The sequence below is a fragment of the Ooceraea biroi genome, chromosome 11 (assembly GCF_003672135.1).
Source record: "Ooceraea biroi isolate clonal line C1 chromosome 11, Obir_v5.4, whole genome shotgun sequence".
NCBI classification, from domain to species: Eukaryota; Metazoa; Arthropoda; class Insecta; order Hymenoptera; family Formicidae; genus Ooceraea; species Ooceraea biroi.
This window is the reverse complement of record NC_039516.1, coordinates 3,748,637-3,763,300: the sequence shown is the minus strand read 5'-3', so window position 1 is coordinate 3,763,300 and position 14,664 is coordinate 3,748,637. Positions and strand designations below refer to the sequence as shown.

General features: G+C 46.7%; 1 protein-coding gene across 12 annotated transcripts in view; it reads left to right on the top strand.

Moving 5' to 3' along the window:
- Positions 1-14,664, top strand: part of LOC105288159 (regulating synaptic membrane exocytosis protein 2) — a 61,529-nt gene that overhangs the window by 5,728 nt on the left and 41,137 nt on the right. For all 12 annotated transcript variants that reach the window (XR_003407248.1, XM_026973687.1, XM_026973690.1 and 9 more), the window contains exons 3-5: positions 9,490-9,765; positions 10,040-10,258; positions 10,662-10,887. Coding sequence is in view for 11 of the 12 variants with exons in the window: in XM_026973687.1 (XP_026829488.1) it covers positions 9,490-9,765; positions 10,040-10,258; positions 10,662-10,887 (721 nt within the window). In the remaining variant the exon portion in view is untranslated. The remainder of the gene's footprint in view (positions 1-9,489; positions 9,766-10,039; positions 10,259-10,661; positions 10,888-14,664) is intronic.

Below are 14,664 nucleotides of genomic sequence, written 5' to 3'. Positions count from 1 at the left end.
TTCGAAGACCTTGACGTAAAAAGATCACACTGGAAAATAAAAATAGAAAGATATCCATCGGGGTACGGTAATCAAGTCGATATTAACGTTTGGTCGATATCAGCGTTTCATATAAAATAATGCGTCCTCGTGACGTTTCTCGGCGGAGCGCAACGGGGAAATCATTTTCACGTAAGATGAAGATCGAGTGAAGAAATATATAAAATATTAGATAGAATTAGGAATTTTGCACGTAGTTTTATCGAAGCGATTGTTCGGACCGATATCTAAAGTGTGGAAAATAAATTTATTAGGCCCGCACTGCTCCTGCGAACGAACATGAATCGAAAATAGTGAAAAAAATAACATTGACTATTATTTTAATTTTAAAAATTTTATCGCTGCCTTGTTTGCTATCTTAATTTAGCTATCTTGGCAAACAAGCGGCTACGTAAACGACGAAGCGCGGAGTTACCGAGTTCGCGTAAACCTCACGATACGAACGATTCATTGATTGATAGAAGAAGAGATGAGAATCAACGTGAATCAATATTTTCGTGATGAGAAGAACGCGGCTCGAGATTACAGTCGATTAAATGCTCCAAAATCGTACGGAAACGTTTATCTTCCGCATCAATACTGGAAACATTATATGTGCATCATGCGCACTCACCGTTTCTCGAATTAATCTCATCCAAATCCTCGCCTCGTCACCATATTTTATAGAATCTTCTTTTCCCTGTATTTCTCCGAATTTCGACAGTGCGAACGCGAAGCAAACCGTTCCCTGTAGTCAGAATTTCGCGCGATTATCGCATTACGTGCGTAAGTAATGCGACGGCGCAGATAATGTACGGAGATAACGTCCGATTTGACGGGTGGGCGAATTTAGCGCGGATAGCGTTAATCGAGACGCGACACGCGAAAGCGGAAGCAGCCAGGAATGCGGTGGGCGCCCGTAAATGTCAGCCTCCTGGAAACAATTAAGAGCAGCCGCATATCGTAAAAGGCGATAACCAGCCGAAGGCGGCCGGGACATACCGGAACACTGGGACACGTCGAAATAATTGACCTATAGCGCGCGCATCTGCCATCTCCGTGCCGGTACCCTTATCACGGATGTGTGCACTAGGTGGGTGTAATGCCGTCACTAAATAGCCGCCACGCGGATACGTTCTTTCCCTTCCTCTCTCCATTTACATTAGAACAGCATTTTCTGCCCTTGCCCGTGCAATTTCGACCGGATTTCCATCGACGTGGATGAAGGATTAACATCCGGTGTAGGTGGAGAGGTAGAGGGAAAGGGAGAGGGTAGAGCGGAGTCGGCGTCGCGGCGAATATCGGCGGGGGTGTGTGCTTTTAAAACTTTGCCATTATTCGCGCGCGCTACCACATTCCTAGATCGCGCAGATTTTCGCAAACAGAAACCAACGCTCGTCGAATTTGCACCGTTCTGCTCGTAACGCGATTATCCTCGTTCGCAAATATTATCCTTATCCCTCTGCATCGGTTACACATCCTATCTTGACGCGATGTTACGGGATCGATTTGCCGTATTCGAATCGCACGCTTTTTCTTTCTCTGCGGCATGATCCCCGCGTTAAATAATATAGAAATAACATATGGAATATTCTCTATTGATCCCCGAACGATATGGAACGTGGCTGTGCCGCCTCTTCTTGTTATCACATTTTAATACAGGAACATGCGACGTGTAGATGTTTGAAGATTCTATATATATGTATGTACATACAATATGGATTCACATTTTCCGACACAAATGGAAATACCATGTCAGATTTCTACTTCGTTATTTTTGGCTTACAACTTTGATTCTATCGATTATCGCACCTTCTGGCTTCATTTAATGACCCAGTTTCGTGACAGTTGAATTACAGATTTAATACTCGAGTAATTATCAAACGGAAAATCAGCTAATATCGCTGGAATACATGTTCGAATTACATCTTTGCGCGTTTGCAATATTTGCATGTGCGAAACTGTCTCTGGATCTCACGGATGTATATTTACACGTAATCGCTTTCATCTTTTTTTATCGTCCGCGAGCATCTCCGCATCTTTCATCTCTTTCAGCGCGGAGTGACGAGAAGTCCATTTTCCGGATTATTAAAAGTTATCCGAGCACACTGATCAATGATGCTCGCGAGCGCGCTCGCGTAAAATTTAACGGTGCTCGGCACGGAAATGTCGGACGCGCATAAATGTAGCTAGAAGGGGTGTTTTGTAGTAAACCCCCTCGGGTTGCACGTGCGCGCACGCTACGCACGCACGCACGCACGCTTCCGTCACGGCCACACGCAAGCATAATGACAAACGTCATCGTGAGAGAGGGTCGTTACGACATCATCGATCCGCGCGCGTGGAACCACCGGGGGTGAGGTATCGGGAGTCCTTCCTTCGCCGAATGAGACGGAGGTCTCTCTCTTTTCTCGGCGCGCGGCCATTTAATTGTACACCGTCGCAAGAAAAAACGGAAAGGGAAGAACAACGAAATTACGGTCATCTAAATGCATCGTTCGACGCGGGATCGATACGGCGAGATCGTATACGCAATCACCGCGACGTCGTGTCTGTCACGTCTATGTGTCGTGGCCGTCGGCGTCGCCGCCGCCACCACCGCCGCCGCGGTTTCTTTCTTTCCGTTCCGTTCTTTTTTTCCGTCGTTGCGGCTTGGACTCTGCGTGGGAGCCTATGAATGGGGCGCGTCCCTGCGTGACGTCACTCGCGGCGCTGGTTCACGGGGAGAAAGCGGATGCCGGGAGTTGGAGCGCGGGGGTGTCGGAGGAGTGGGTGGCTGTGGGGGGGACGGTGAGACGTTGGGTGGTGTGCGGAGGGTACATGACGCAACATATTGATCTAAGTTTGGTAGGGTGGTAGAGGAACACGGAGGAGGAGGAGGACGAAGAGAAGGAGGGTGGCACACGCGAGAGGCGGGAAGGGCGGAATAAAATACACCGTCCGTCAAATCTACGCTCTTCTGGGATTTGTCAATGCGTACAGTTTTACTCGAGGCGTGTGTTTGTCGTCTCGAACATTGTGGCAGCATCGGGGAGACGGCCGATAGACGCCAAAGTCTTTGTCTGCTCCGCTATCGCGGCTACGTGGCTGGATTGAGGCGCAGCTGTGGAAGTAAAACGGCAAAGAGACGGTGGTTGTAAAGAGAGACGATAAGGACCATCGCAAAGAAAGGTGGCGGAGTAACAAGATCCGGGATATCATGGAGAACATCACGCGATCCACAATGGCAGACGCGACTCGGAGATTGGCGTCGGATTGTTAAACGCCGGCAACACCTTTCGAAAAGGGAACGTGCGTCAGGTCTCGGAATACTCCTCGAAGTGAATCCCACAAACAGAATCGGGGGCGGTTTACCTTATTTACGGAACTTGATTTATCCAAGAACCTGGGAGCTCATTCACGATACGCTCTGTTACAACTTGGGAACTCAGACCTACGCGCTAATTAAGTTAAATCTGTCGAGTTATTGTTGATCAGAAATTTTGAGAGAGTAATCCGATGTTTGAAAAAAATTCGTAGTTTACAAATTTTAGATCTGACAAAGCTTCATGGAATAAAACAAGCGATAAAACTGTTCCTGAAGAGAACGATTTGCGATATTGTAGTACACGCCAAACGCGACGTCTAATAAAACTCGTCGACGAATACGCGTCGTTTACGACCCGTTTTGCGACTATTTTGTTTATCTACGGACTGCAGCTCTTTCGCTGGAAATTATCGAGCACTGTACGACTGTACTGCTCGACGATATACTTTCTCGTCTGAGACTTATATGCGCTCGCAGCACGAAATCGGTTGCATCGAATACTTTATTACCGCAACTACAGGCTGTAACGTCGAGAAATCACCCTTGGGACTCTGTGCCGTTCACCAGGAAAGATCGGGGCAGTTCCGAAATATACGACGGCGATGTAACGCGCGGGAGAGTGTATATGTGCCGTTAAAATACTTGTCTTCGCTTCTCCATCTTTCACCGGAATCTATTATCGATTACTCGGATTTTCCGATTGGAGATTTACGCAGGCATTGTCTTGATTTTTCGCGCCACAAAAACGTGTGAAATCACTCTTCTTCCTTCTCACCGAGATCCCGCGTCTCCATTACCGCATATCGACGTTGATAGCGTGACTCGGCAAATCGCTCTTTCTTTCGATTAAATGACTATGCACTTCCTCATTTCGAGATTATTAGGTGCCTGATAGGCAGGCAAGAAAATGACCGAGTGCAATATGAAGCGTAGCTTTTTCTTACACGTAAGATGTGCTTAAAGTCATAAAAACCTAATCAAATCTCAAAGCACAAAATGACTATTATTAAAACAATTCCTACAGAGAAAGTGTTGCCAAGTAAATGTTTGCATAAGCTTTCAAGCTATTTCGAGAAGTGGCATCGGTAACTGGGACACTTCGTTTTCGGCAAATTCACTATGTCGTTTCTCGCCATTCGAGGAAGATGTCAGTATTAAAAATACGTTTGCACAACGTTATTCTGCAAATTTCGCCGTAACGTCGTTTACGATTCTCCGCGGTCGTCGTCTCTCTCGGAAAAGGATTGGGGCGGACGCTGTAATATATATTGCAATGATCAATAAATAGCCCCCCATTTACTTTCATAGTCTCTCCTGACGTTGCTAGGATTTTTTACGGAGGAGGCAGCTCTCTCGATAAAATGTTTCTTCGAGGATACTCGAGTCTCGGAATTTTCTTGGATAAATTTTCAAGAGTTTATTACGAAATGTTAATATTAACCATCAATTATTTCCGTAGAAGTTTACAAACAGTAATCGTGCTTTTTAGTCGAACATTTCCGCTCGCCGCTTTGATGACTTCAGGCAAGCGCGTCTCTTTGCGCGTCCGTCTTTCTCTCCGGCTATCATATAAACTGATTAAACAGAAATTACGCGCTGACGAAATGTGTGATTCTCGTGGCTGTGTTCTCGTATCTCGAGGGTATGCGCACGGTCTCGGTGGGGCATTAACGATCGAAAGTTCCCTAAGAAGCAGGCACTTTGACTTACGGGCAGCATCTGTCGTTTCTCAACTGACGCCGTCCGTGGAACAGCAACCGTGGAGGGAATACGACTCCCCGTTCGTTCTGTATGTAGGACACCTGAAAAGTTCGCCGGACAAAGTACAAGCCCTCGACGCTAATATGGATCTATGCTCACTATCAGCGGAGAGATGCAAAAGCGCGCAAAGGTCAAAGTTATTAAAGGGAATAAGTAGATAAAATTGCGTTCATAAACTTTCGGGATCCCCCGCGGTCTCCTCCGTCGTGCCCGAAGACTCTTAGAGAACGCCCTGTGCGCGTTTCGCAAATAAGATCACGCTGCAACCGCGCTAAGGGATCAATCTTATCGCACGTCGTACACTCCCACGTCTCTGTAACACTTTGAGTCTCAGCGATATAAATAGATGGGTGCGCGTATTAATTTCACGCCATAACTTTCTCGCGGTTGCGTTGACAATTTACTGATAATAATTGATAATAAAGTCGATGAGATCACCACTGAAAATTCCGTCACTTTTGTATCTACAAATCGATTCTCAAAACGAGAGCACTTTGCAATTGCGTCAACTTGTTTCAAAGGCTTATTATTATTTATGAAAGTTATTTATTATGCCTGAGCATGATTCCAGGTTAGTCTTCTGAAATGCATCGATACGATGTTCCCTCGTCGGCAAATCACACGCGGAAGCGAAGAGCGGTTCGAAGAGCGGATGTCGAAGTACCGGATGTCACCCTATACATAAGCGATTGACAACCGAAACCCTTGGCTGTTATTAGCGTTCGTCTTTTCGTTATTTTTTGCGAGCATCCACGTTTCTCTCATCCATCAGGTGGTCGTTGGCGATAAAAGGGCCCGCTCTTTTGTCCCGTGACAGTCAGACTAGCAGAACTATTTCCTTTGAGAAACAATGCTTTATCCAAGAAAGTGGAAAGTCCTCGAAACGAGACTTTGGGTTTTATTGATTTAGCTTTAGGTTCATTTCGAGTGATCAAAGAGAAGCCTCCGAGAGAATGGTCCCGCGATACTCGAGCACGTCGACTCTTCATTTATACGCATGTTTTTATCTTAAATCTCAGTATTTCTTTAATAATATTGTAACAAAAGTCCGTAGCGTAGCGTAAAGTAGCGGTATTTAATTTTTTTTTAATGAAAAAAGAAGACAAGTTTTTGGAAAGATGGAATCATAAAGCAACTACAAAGATGACAAATGTTATCACATAGAATAAGAGGGCGTATATTTATTTATGTACATATATATAATAATTTTGTTTTGGAATCTTACACTAAAATAACGCTACGAACTTTTGTCACAATTCAATATAATACGTAATTATATTCTCTCCCTTTGTGCGCCACGCGAAAAGACATTCTCCTATTCTACTATAAAAAGTTTCTGCGTAAACCGCAGCGCGAATAACAACGAGACGTATGAAGTTGCATTATTCGTGAATGCGTTAACGCGATAGATATTCTCAGTCGATCAATATTATACTATTAAAAATGCATTTCGGCGTGTACGTGACGGAGTTTATTCAAAGCTGGCGACGACCGCATTTTCTGAGGTCAAGAGAGAATCGCGCGAATCGCGTGTAGCGAGTATTACGTGTCGTCGGTAGTGACTTATCGGATTGATTTGTACGAGCTTGGTATCGATCGATTCTCATGCTCAAAGTGTATCAGGACGTCGACGTTGATGATGACGCTGATGTGTCATCTCCATTGACGTTCGCTGGCGGTGGTGCCCTCGCCGGAAGACCGACTGCGTACGTGGCGTTGCGATAAAGTAATCTGAATTAATTGGCCCCCCTTAATTAATCAATGCAAATCACTGACGCGTGCCAATCCGCCAAATTAATGGCCATTCACGTCCGGACACGTAGCGCCAGATCCTCCTTTGAATCATCGCGCAGGCAGGCGGCAGGAGCTCATAGCTCGAGAATCCATCCCCGTCTTCTTCTCTTCTTTAAGGTCGGAAGATAGCACACACGTACGTACGAAATGTATCCGGGAGTGGCGAAGGGCGCCGGCGGGCGAAGGGAGATCTCGGTGGAAAGAGGCTGAGCTCTTGACATATTGCTACCTAGGCAACTCAACGAAGTGCTCTTCAAGTTCTTCCTGCCCGCATCTATACTCTGTGCTGCCGCTTCTTCACTCGCGCGGCTTCCTTTTCTTCTGCATCTTAGTCGCTCTTTCCTCTTGACGGATTTTTCTTTGCAGACGAGCCGTAAGGAAAGCCAGTCTGCATCGCGATACCGTCGGCGTTGCAGCGATTCGTCTCAATGATCAGTGATTCGCTCAGGCTCGCGATCGCGATACACGCGCGACGTGTTCGATCGTACTCGATGCGTTGGCAAACGCGACGATGATTCACGCTTCGAAACGACGGTGAGATAATAATACGAGTGCGCATATACGCGATTTGCTTCTCTATGTGTCCCTCGGCCCTATCCTCGTTCCTCCGGCTTCGTTCTTGAAATGTTTCTTCCTGATTTTAGAACGCTAAAAGCTTTCTGATAATTCTTGAAGAAACATCTAACGAAACGTGCGAATCAGGTCGAGTGTTCCAACATTCTCGTACTCTTGTACGACGGAGGGGATGGGGGTGTAGCTCCGTAATAAATTTCTGACGACTACATCCACACATAGATAACATAACTTTCATTCAATTGCAGGAGAGCTAATATTTTTTTATCTCGGTACAGTTTGTATAAATCACATATTTTTTCTAGATACACATTTTATTTGGCAATTCCGCTAAGTGGTTGGTTTTGTTCAACGGCGCCGAGAAATAATAGTTATTGTATAATGCAAAGTTGCCCGTTCTCGTGTACCGATGAAATAATTTGATCAAGTGCGCGATATCGTTACGTTTCGAGTGAGATACACTAAAAAGAGCGGCCTAGAAAAATGTTTAAACTCACCGTTTTAAAGTTACACGTTGCGTGATATATATTATGCCTTCCTTCGGTGCAGAGCATGACGTATGTACGGTGACTTAGAAAAAGAGAGAGGAAGAGTGGGGTTCGTGATATCAAATCACGTGCCAGCGCACAGCGTTCAGACGAAGAAGTAGGTTGACAAGCACTTACATTACTTTCCTTGCCGTCAGAGGACTCATCGTCCGACCGTAATAAAGTTTGCAGCGTCTTGACGTTAATTTGCGTTTGAAATCTGGATTCTTATGGCAACAATTAACGAGTATTCCCTTGCAATATTCCCCTTTCAGGGGCTAACGTAGCCCCCGCCAATTCGACACCATTCGGTACACCGATTCCATCGTGATTTTCTCAATGTAACGCAGGAGTGGGCAGCGGAGTGTTATCGATGAGAGTTTGCATAGGCATTGTTTTGTAGTTTGCTACTAAACGCTCCATCCATCACTCTCTATCTTGATGAAATATTCTACTAGTTCCTATTCACCGTGCAAACTGCTTGACTCGAGCGGTAGTTCGCTAATTGTGAGCCCTCATTATATCCGATACGACAGTTTGTATCTTCCCGAGCGAAACGAGATTCCGTAAGTCTGTAAATGGTACAATCTTAGATCCGCTATTTCGTTACCTCGCTGTATTAACCATCTGTTTAAGGTAAATGGGTAAATAATGACGAAACGTTCGAAGAGAGGTCTCCCTTTCTGGAAATGCAAGGGTCTGTGGGAGAGCTATACAGTCTCCTAATTGTTTGTGTATGTACACGTATATATGTATACGTGTATACATGCAAATAAGTACGCATACTTCATGAGCTGACTTCTTTTGTTGCGCTTTCGCTTCAGCTTGAAATCTGCTCGATTTAATTTAACGTTACTCAGATCCGCGCGCAGATTTGCATAAGAATATAACCCGAAGCAATGGCCCGCTCCGCAGACGGAGATTCCGTTAAAGAGGAATTTACAATTTCTCTCTGCGAGGGCCCGGCGAAATCTCGAACCCTACGGAGCAGGGCGGACTCGTGTTTATACGATCGTTCTAAATAATCGTCGGTACTCGTTCGGCCGTCGCAGCAACGTGCATCTTCCGCCATCCGGTTTGCACGGATTGCTTCGTCGCAAAAACAGACGCGCGCGTTTGAGCGACGCTCGCTGACTCGAAACAAGATACGCCAAGATACGTTGCACGTTATCCGCGGCTACTCTGGTTGCGTGTCTCTCGCCTCCATAATCAATCTCGCACCGCTTTATACATCCCAATTAGCCCGGTAGCCGACCGAGTTCCTATAGGTAATTTCCTATTAATATCCCCGTCGTCAGCCGCACACGCGGTGACCTGGATCGGCGGGTTTCAAGACACTTTTTCCACGTAGATACAAAATTTCGCGCACTCGTTCCCCGCAAGTAACCACCACCATAAAGCGTACGACTGCCCTTGTACGTGCGCCTGCTTGCTTGCCGAACCACGAGCCGGCAGCACGCCCATTATCTTTATCGCTCGACGTCGGAACGCGAACCTTTCTGATTGCAGGTAATATGGGTGTGCATACTTTGCCGGAAGAAGCAGGAACTTCTTTCGAAGACCGGACAATGGATGTCGAAAACTGGCCTCGGCGCCGCGGACACCGCGATGCTGCGGCAGATGCAGGACATGCAGGTGGGTGGTCCTCAGGGACTCGCGGACCAAACTCAGGATAAAAGACCGAAACTCGAGAGGGCGCACAGCGCGGCTGAGAAAGAGAATTTGCCGTTGTTACAGAGAAGTGGAAACTGTCCGCTCAGAAGACAGTACTCCCAGCAGGAACAGGTAATGTTTCTACCTTCGATCAGCCCGATATTCTTACGGGAAACGAACCGTCTTTTCGAGATTTGCCTTTCGCGCGCGCGTGCTCTTGCGTTCATGAATATGTAGAGTTGTATTCGCGATGAGTTTCCCATGTCCTGCATTTCGGGATTTGCGATTCGCTTATCTATGAGATCAAAGAACGAATTCCCGTCGCAACGACAACGTCAGGTCTTCGCGCGTTCGCGCGGTACCGCGCGGAGGGTCGCACACGGTGAATTTCATTTGACGGTTGCAGCTCTCGGGTCGCCGAATATCCAGCGACAATGGGATGGAAATTTCGCCTCACTCGAGAACTTTACCGACGCCGCATGTGGTGGTTGGCTCTTACCCGGTGCAACAAACTCCGAGACACCCTGCAGCCTACCCTGACGACGATCCCAGTTTGTATCGAGGCGAGATCGACGGTCTGATGAGACAGCACCCGCAGAATTATCAGAAGCAACGGTCTTATCAGGTAAATGCCCGATAGTCCAAGATCGATTTTTATCAAAATTATAAGATCGAGTCGCATAATTGCACTAGCTTCGATTAATTCCACTGGCTTCGAAATTGAACGAAAACAATAATAATCTGAGAACATAATTCTACAAAATAAAACAATTTGTTATTTTACGTATTGTTTATCTGGAATCTTTAAAATAAAGATTATTTGTGACAGGAATGTTAGAATCTTGAATTTAACTTCTTCGTAAAGTTAAAGAAAGAGGAAATATGCATTACCGAACTAAATTTTATGTCGAGTCCCGCTCGATGCGTTAATCAACAATGCTTGTTCTCCAAGATCTCAATGCGAAAACCGCATCACGTGATCCCGACCTAGTAATTTTGTAACTCGACGACTGTTTTGCGCAATGCAGGATCAGAGCGCGGATCTCGGGATGACTTATGGTCAGTCGCCGATGGAATCTGGTTCCGTTCGTAGCGCAATGCATCTCTCTCAGCAGCATTCGATGCACCAAATGCAGGGCGGACGTCCTGCACAACCTGCGTCGACGGGTGTCCAGCAGCAAAGAAGTTTAAGTAGCAGCGAAGAAGAGCGAAGCACAGAGTACGCCAGCGACGAGCCGGACGAATCGGAGAAGGGTAAGTGAAAATCCTGCAACATTTTCATTTTTAATTTTTCTTGTCTCTCCTCATATCGACCGAGTTAAATTTTTCATTTCACGCGAGATAATTCCGAAAAAAATCGATGAATTATATAACAGCGAGTGTTACATAATTTTATAATGCTTCTGTAAACTTTTTCTCGGATCTTTTTGCCCGTCTGTTGCATTAACTTTCGACTAGTTGATGAGGTAAAAGTTTTATACTACATGTACCGTGACAGCTTGCTGCTGCGTGAAACTTACGGTACGTTTTGCAAAACGTGCTGCCAGTAAAATTTAAAATGGCCAAATCACCGTCGAATTTATCCCGAAGTGGAAGAAACATCGGGGGTGAGCCGATTGAAGGGTCGGCTTTGCCCTTGAAAGTCGATGCACGAGGAAAGCCTGGTCTTTCCGTGTCAATAGATATTTGGTTTACGAAGAACACGCGTGCTCACACCACGATATTCAGACAAGGTGGTTAAGGAAAGCGCGATCGATCGATCCAATGCTCACGTTTGATTACAACGTACGTGTCCATAAAGTGTGATAATATCAATCAGTTATCCATCATTTTGTGTGTGGTTAACACCGTTAAAACAATTCAGTGTCTCTACGAATACAAAAAATTTAGTTACTTATATAATTCTTCGACGAATTTTTATCTAAGCTTTAACTTCTTTGAAGATCATAATTCTTAGTTGATTAATCCATAATTACTGAAAGAATAAACGGCAAAATGGAAGAGAATACTGCAAGCGCGTTTTATGTACCAGGTTTACGTACGTTCGAAACATACGTCGTAATAAAAGCGCAGGATTACATCGCGTCTCAATAACGAGGAACTCGGACGAAGAAAGAGATCAACGTCGCTTTAATTACCAAAGTAGCTCGTAAATTTCACGCGCCTCTCTTCTCGACGGCACTTCGTGTAATGGTTACGTTATAGTTCGGCCCCAAAAAATCGGAGCAGGGTGAGAAAACCGTACGTTGTGTACGTTGTGCATGTTGTGCGGTTTACAGTTGATTAGACGCGAGATCGGCGAACTGTGAACCGACTCATCCAGGTGCGCGTACCTGCAGGGTGTAACTCGCAGTGTACAGGAATAACTTGTATTCTGCCTGTCTCTTGTGCACCACTTTTTCCACGATGAAGGTCGAACACGTCAAGTTTCTGCGTCGATCGCGCGCTGCACGGAGACCAGAATTCCCCCCCGCGCGAATTTCACGCCGGGGTGCTTGGTAAATTAATAATCGTTGCATTAATAATCGCGACAACGTAGATCGGTAGATCTTCCAGCATGTGCATTAGCTCTTTCGTGAAATCTCTTTCAACAAGAGTTTCGCGTAGAAAATTTCTCTTGGTCGGCGAATCGGTCAGTCGGTCGCGTTTGGGTAAGACCTTGCGGCGTTGCGGCGCGCTAATTACACGACGGCGCGAAACGGCGTATAAACGTAGCTGGAGATAGGATCGCGACGAATAATACACTCGCCTTTTTATAATTTCCGCGTCGGGATGCATCGTGCACGGCGTTACGCACACGTGAAATGCCACGTTATATAACTCGATGCGCACGTATCGATTTTATAATGGCCATCGCGCTCGGTGCTCCTCTCCGGTGTTTTCCGACGGACCTAGACGCGGGCGATATCGACTGGACTTGACACGCCGTGCACCTTTGATCGGAGGGGGCTGCTGTCCGAAGCGGGGGTGGCACGGGGCATCCCGCCGCGCCGTCGTTAAACCCACGATCGGAAACCCCGCGATCGTGTATCGCGTCCCGTGCCGCGCTGGTATCCTGCGGGAATTCTCAGGTTCTACCCTCCCGGACTCGCCGTTGCATTGATCCTTGACGTCCTCTCGCCCCTCGCACACCCTTCCGTCCTCCCTTGCGCTCGCTTTCCTCTTTCTCCTCCCTCTCACTCACCGTCTCCCTCGCTCTCTTTCCCTCTCTGCCACGGTCTTCCTATTTCCACTTCAACCCTCTTCTTCCTTCTTGATGCTCTCCCGCTCGCTACACCCACACGCTCGGCGTGACGTCACGCGGCCAGCACGTGGGCGAATTCAAACATCTGCCCCTTCTTCGTTTCTAGATAGTCTTCGACCCCTATCCAGCCAGTGCTTGGCCAGAGAAACGTCGTCGGCTCAAAGCCTCGGTATTCTCCTTCGGCTGACCTCTTCGAGCGATCATCTCGGAAATCATTCCTCTCTTCAGCATCTGAATTTACGAGTGCACTCCTCCGACCTGTCGACGGCCTCGTTAGCTCGAATCGAGCGGATGTTTCACTTGAGGCCTTTTCGTTTTCGAAGGATAATTCGCTGCCTTTGCAGATATGCACGCGCATATCGCTGCATGTTCGTTCGCCAAGGAGTCGATAAAATTAACGTCTCCAGTGTCGCTCCTCTTGAATTAATTCAGCTGATAGACTCGACGTTGCAGTGACGCTTGTGCACTGAGTCTCCTCTCGTTCATAGAAGAGGAAGAAAAAAAGACACCGTTCGCGGAGACGGGGTTACGAAATGTCATCGAGAGTCACAATGAGGATCACGTGAACACACCCTCTTCCCTCCATCCACCGCTCTGCTCGTTACTTATGAACAGAGGCTGGAAACTTTGACATTTTCCCTCCCTCGGGGAGAAGGCGATGTGGAGGAACTGTGTACCGCCACGATCGCACTTCTCGAGTCGACCGGCGAGAGGGACACCATCGCGCGTTACATTTATTTCGCGCAACGCGTTGCACGGGGGTTGACGGGGGTGCAACGCAGGCTAATTCATTCGCGCAACGCGCGCTGCGACCGTTCTCATGATTGATCACTTGTGATAAACGAGAAAAATACACGTACTCGGGGTAACCGCGGTAACCAGTTACCCCGGCATCTGCAGCAGCGCGTTTTATACGCCGGTGGTTTTTGTGCATATGGCACAACGGGGTTGAACTTTCTTGAGGAGGACGAAAGGAGAGAGGAGGCCGGGCGCGTAGGCAACTTCCATATAAATTTAATCCGAAGACATTGCAATTTGACGGTCGGGCGAGCAGGGAGCTTTGGCGTCGTGTTCATTTTTTACCATGGAGTGCTTCTTGCGCTTCCTCATAAATCTGGTGCCCCGCGCGCGCGCATCGAAATTAGCTTTCACGTAGAAACCAAAGCGCAAAGTAACTGAAACCACCGCAGAGAAATGGCTGGCGAGACCACCAAGGAAAAACCAGCAGGGTTGACGCAAATCAGCTATTTCCGTATTTTACTTGAGCGTTATAAGCTATTTTAGCGCACATCTATAGGTACATATATAGGTACATGTGTTGCTACTTAAATATACCTGCAACTCATTTTGTATTCATACGATAGGTGTGTTCTTTTATCAATGTGTTTAAATTATGACTGAAAGCGGGAAACTAGTTTAGATAAAATTGTTGTTTCTGATATTGACAATAATAATAAGTTATACCCTACTAGACCAATGCGCGTCTCTTTCCGAGATGTACAGGTACATAGACAAAGTTCCAAAGTACTAGCTACGGAAAATGCACGAAATTGGCTTCGCGAGACTAATGAGACCCGGCGGAGGGTTTCAGGGACAGTGCAACAACGATTTACTTTAGTTCGCGTCATTATGGGCTTATATAAATGCATGAATATGTGGGCAACGCCGCGTGTGCACAATTACTCATATATATGCGTCCACCGTGTACCTGACGATGCAAATAGTTTAAAGCAACCCCCGCTGGATTTTACGGAGCGGCGTGTGGCTTTGATCCCATTCGCTTCTCC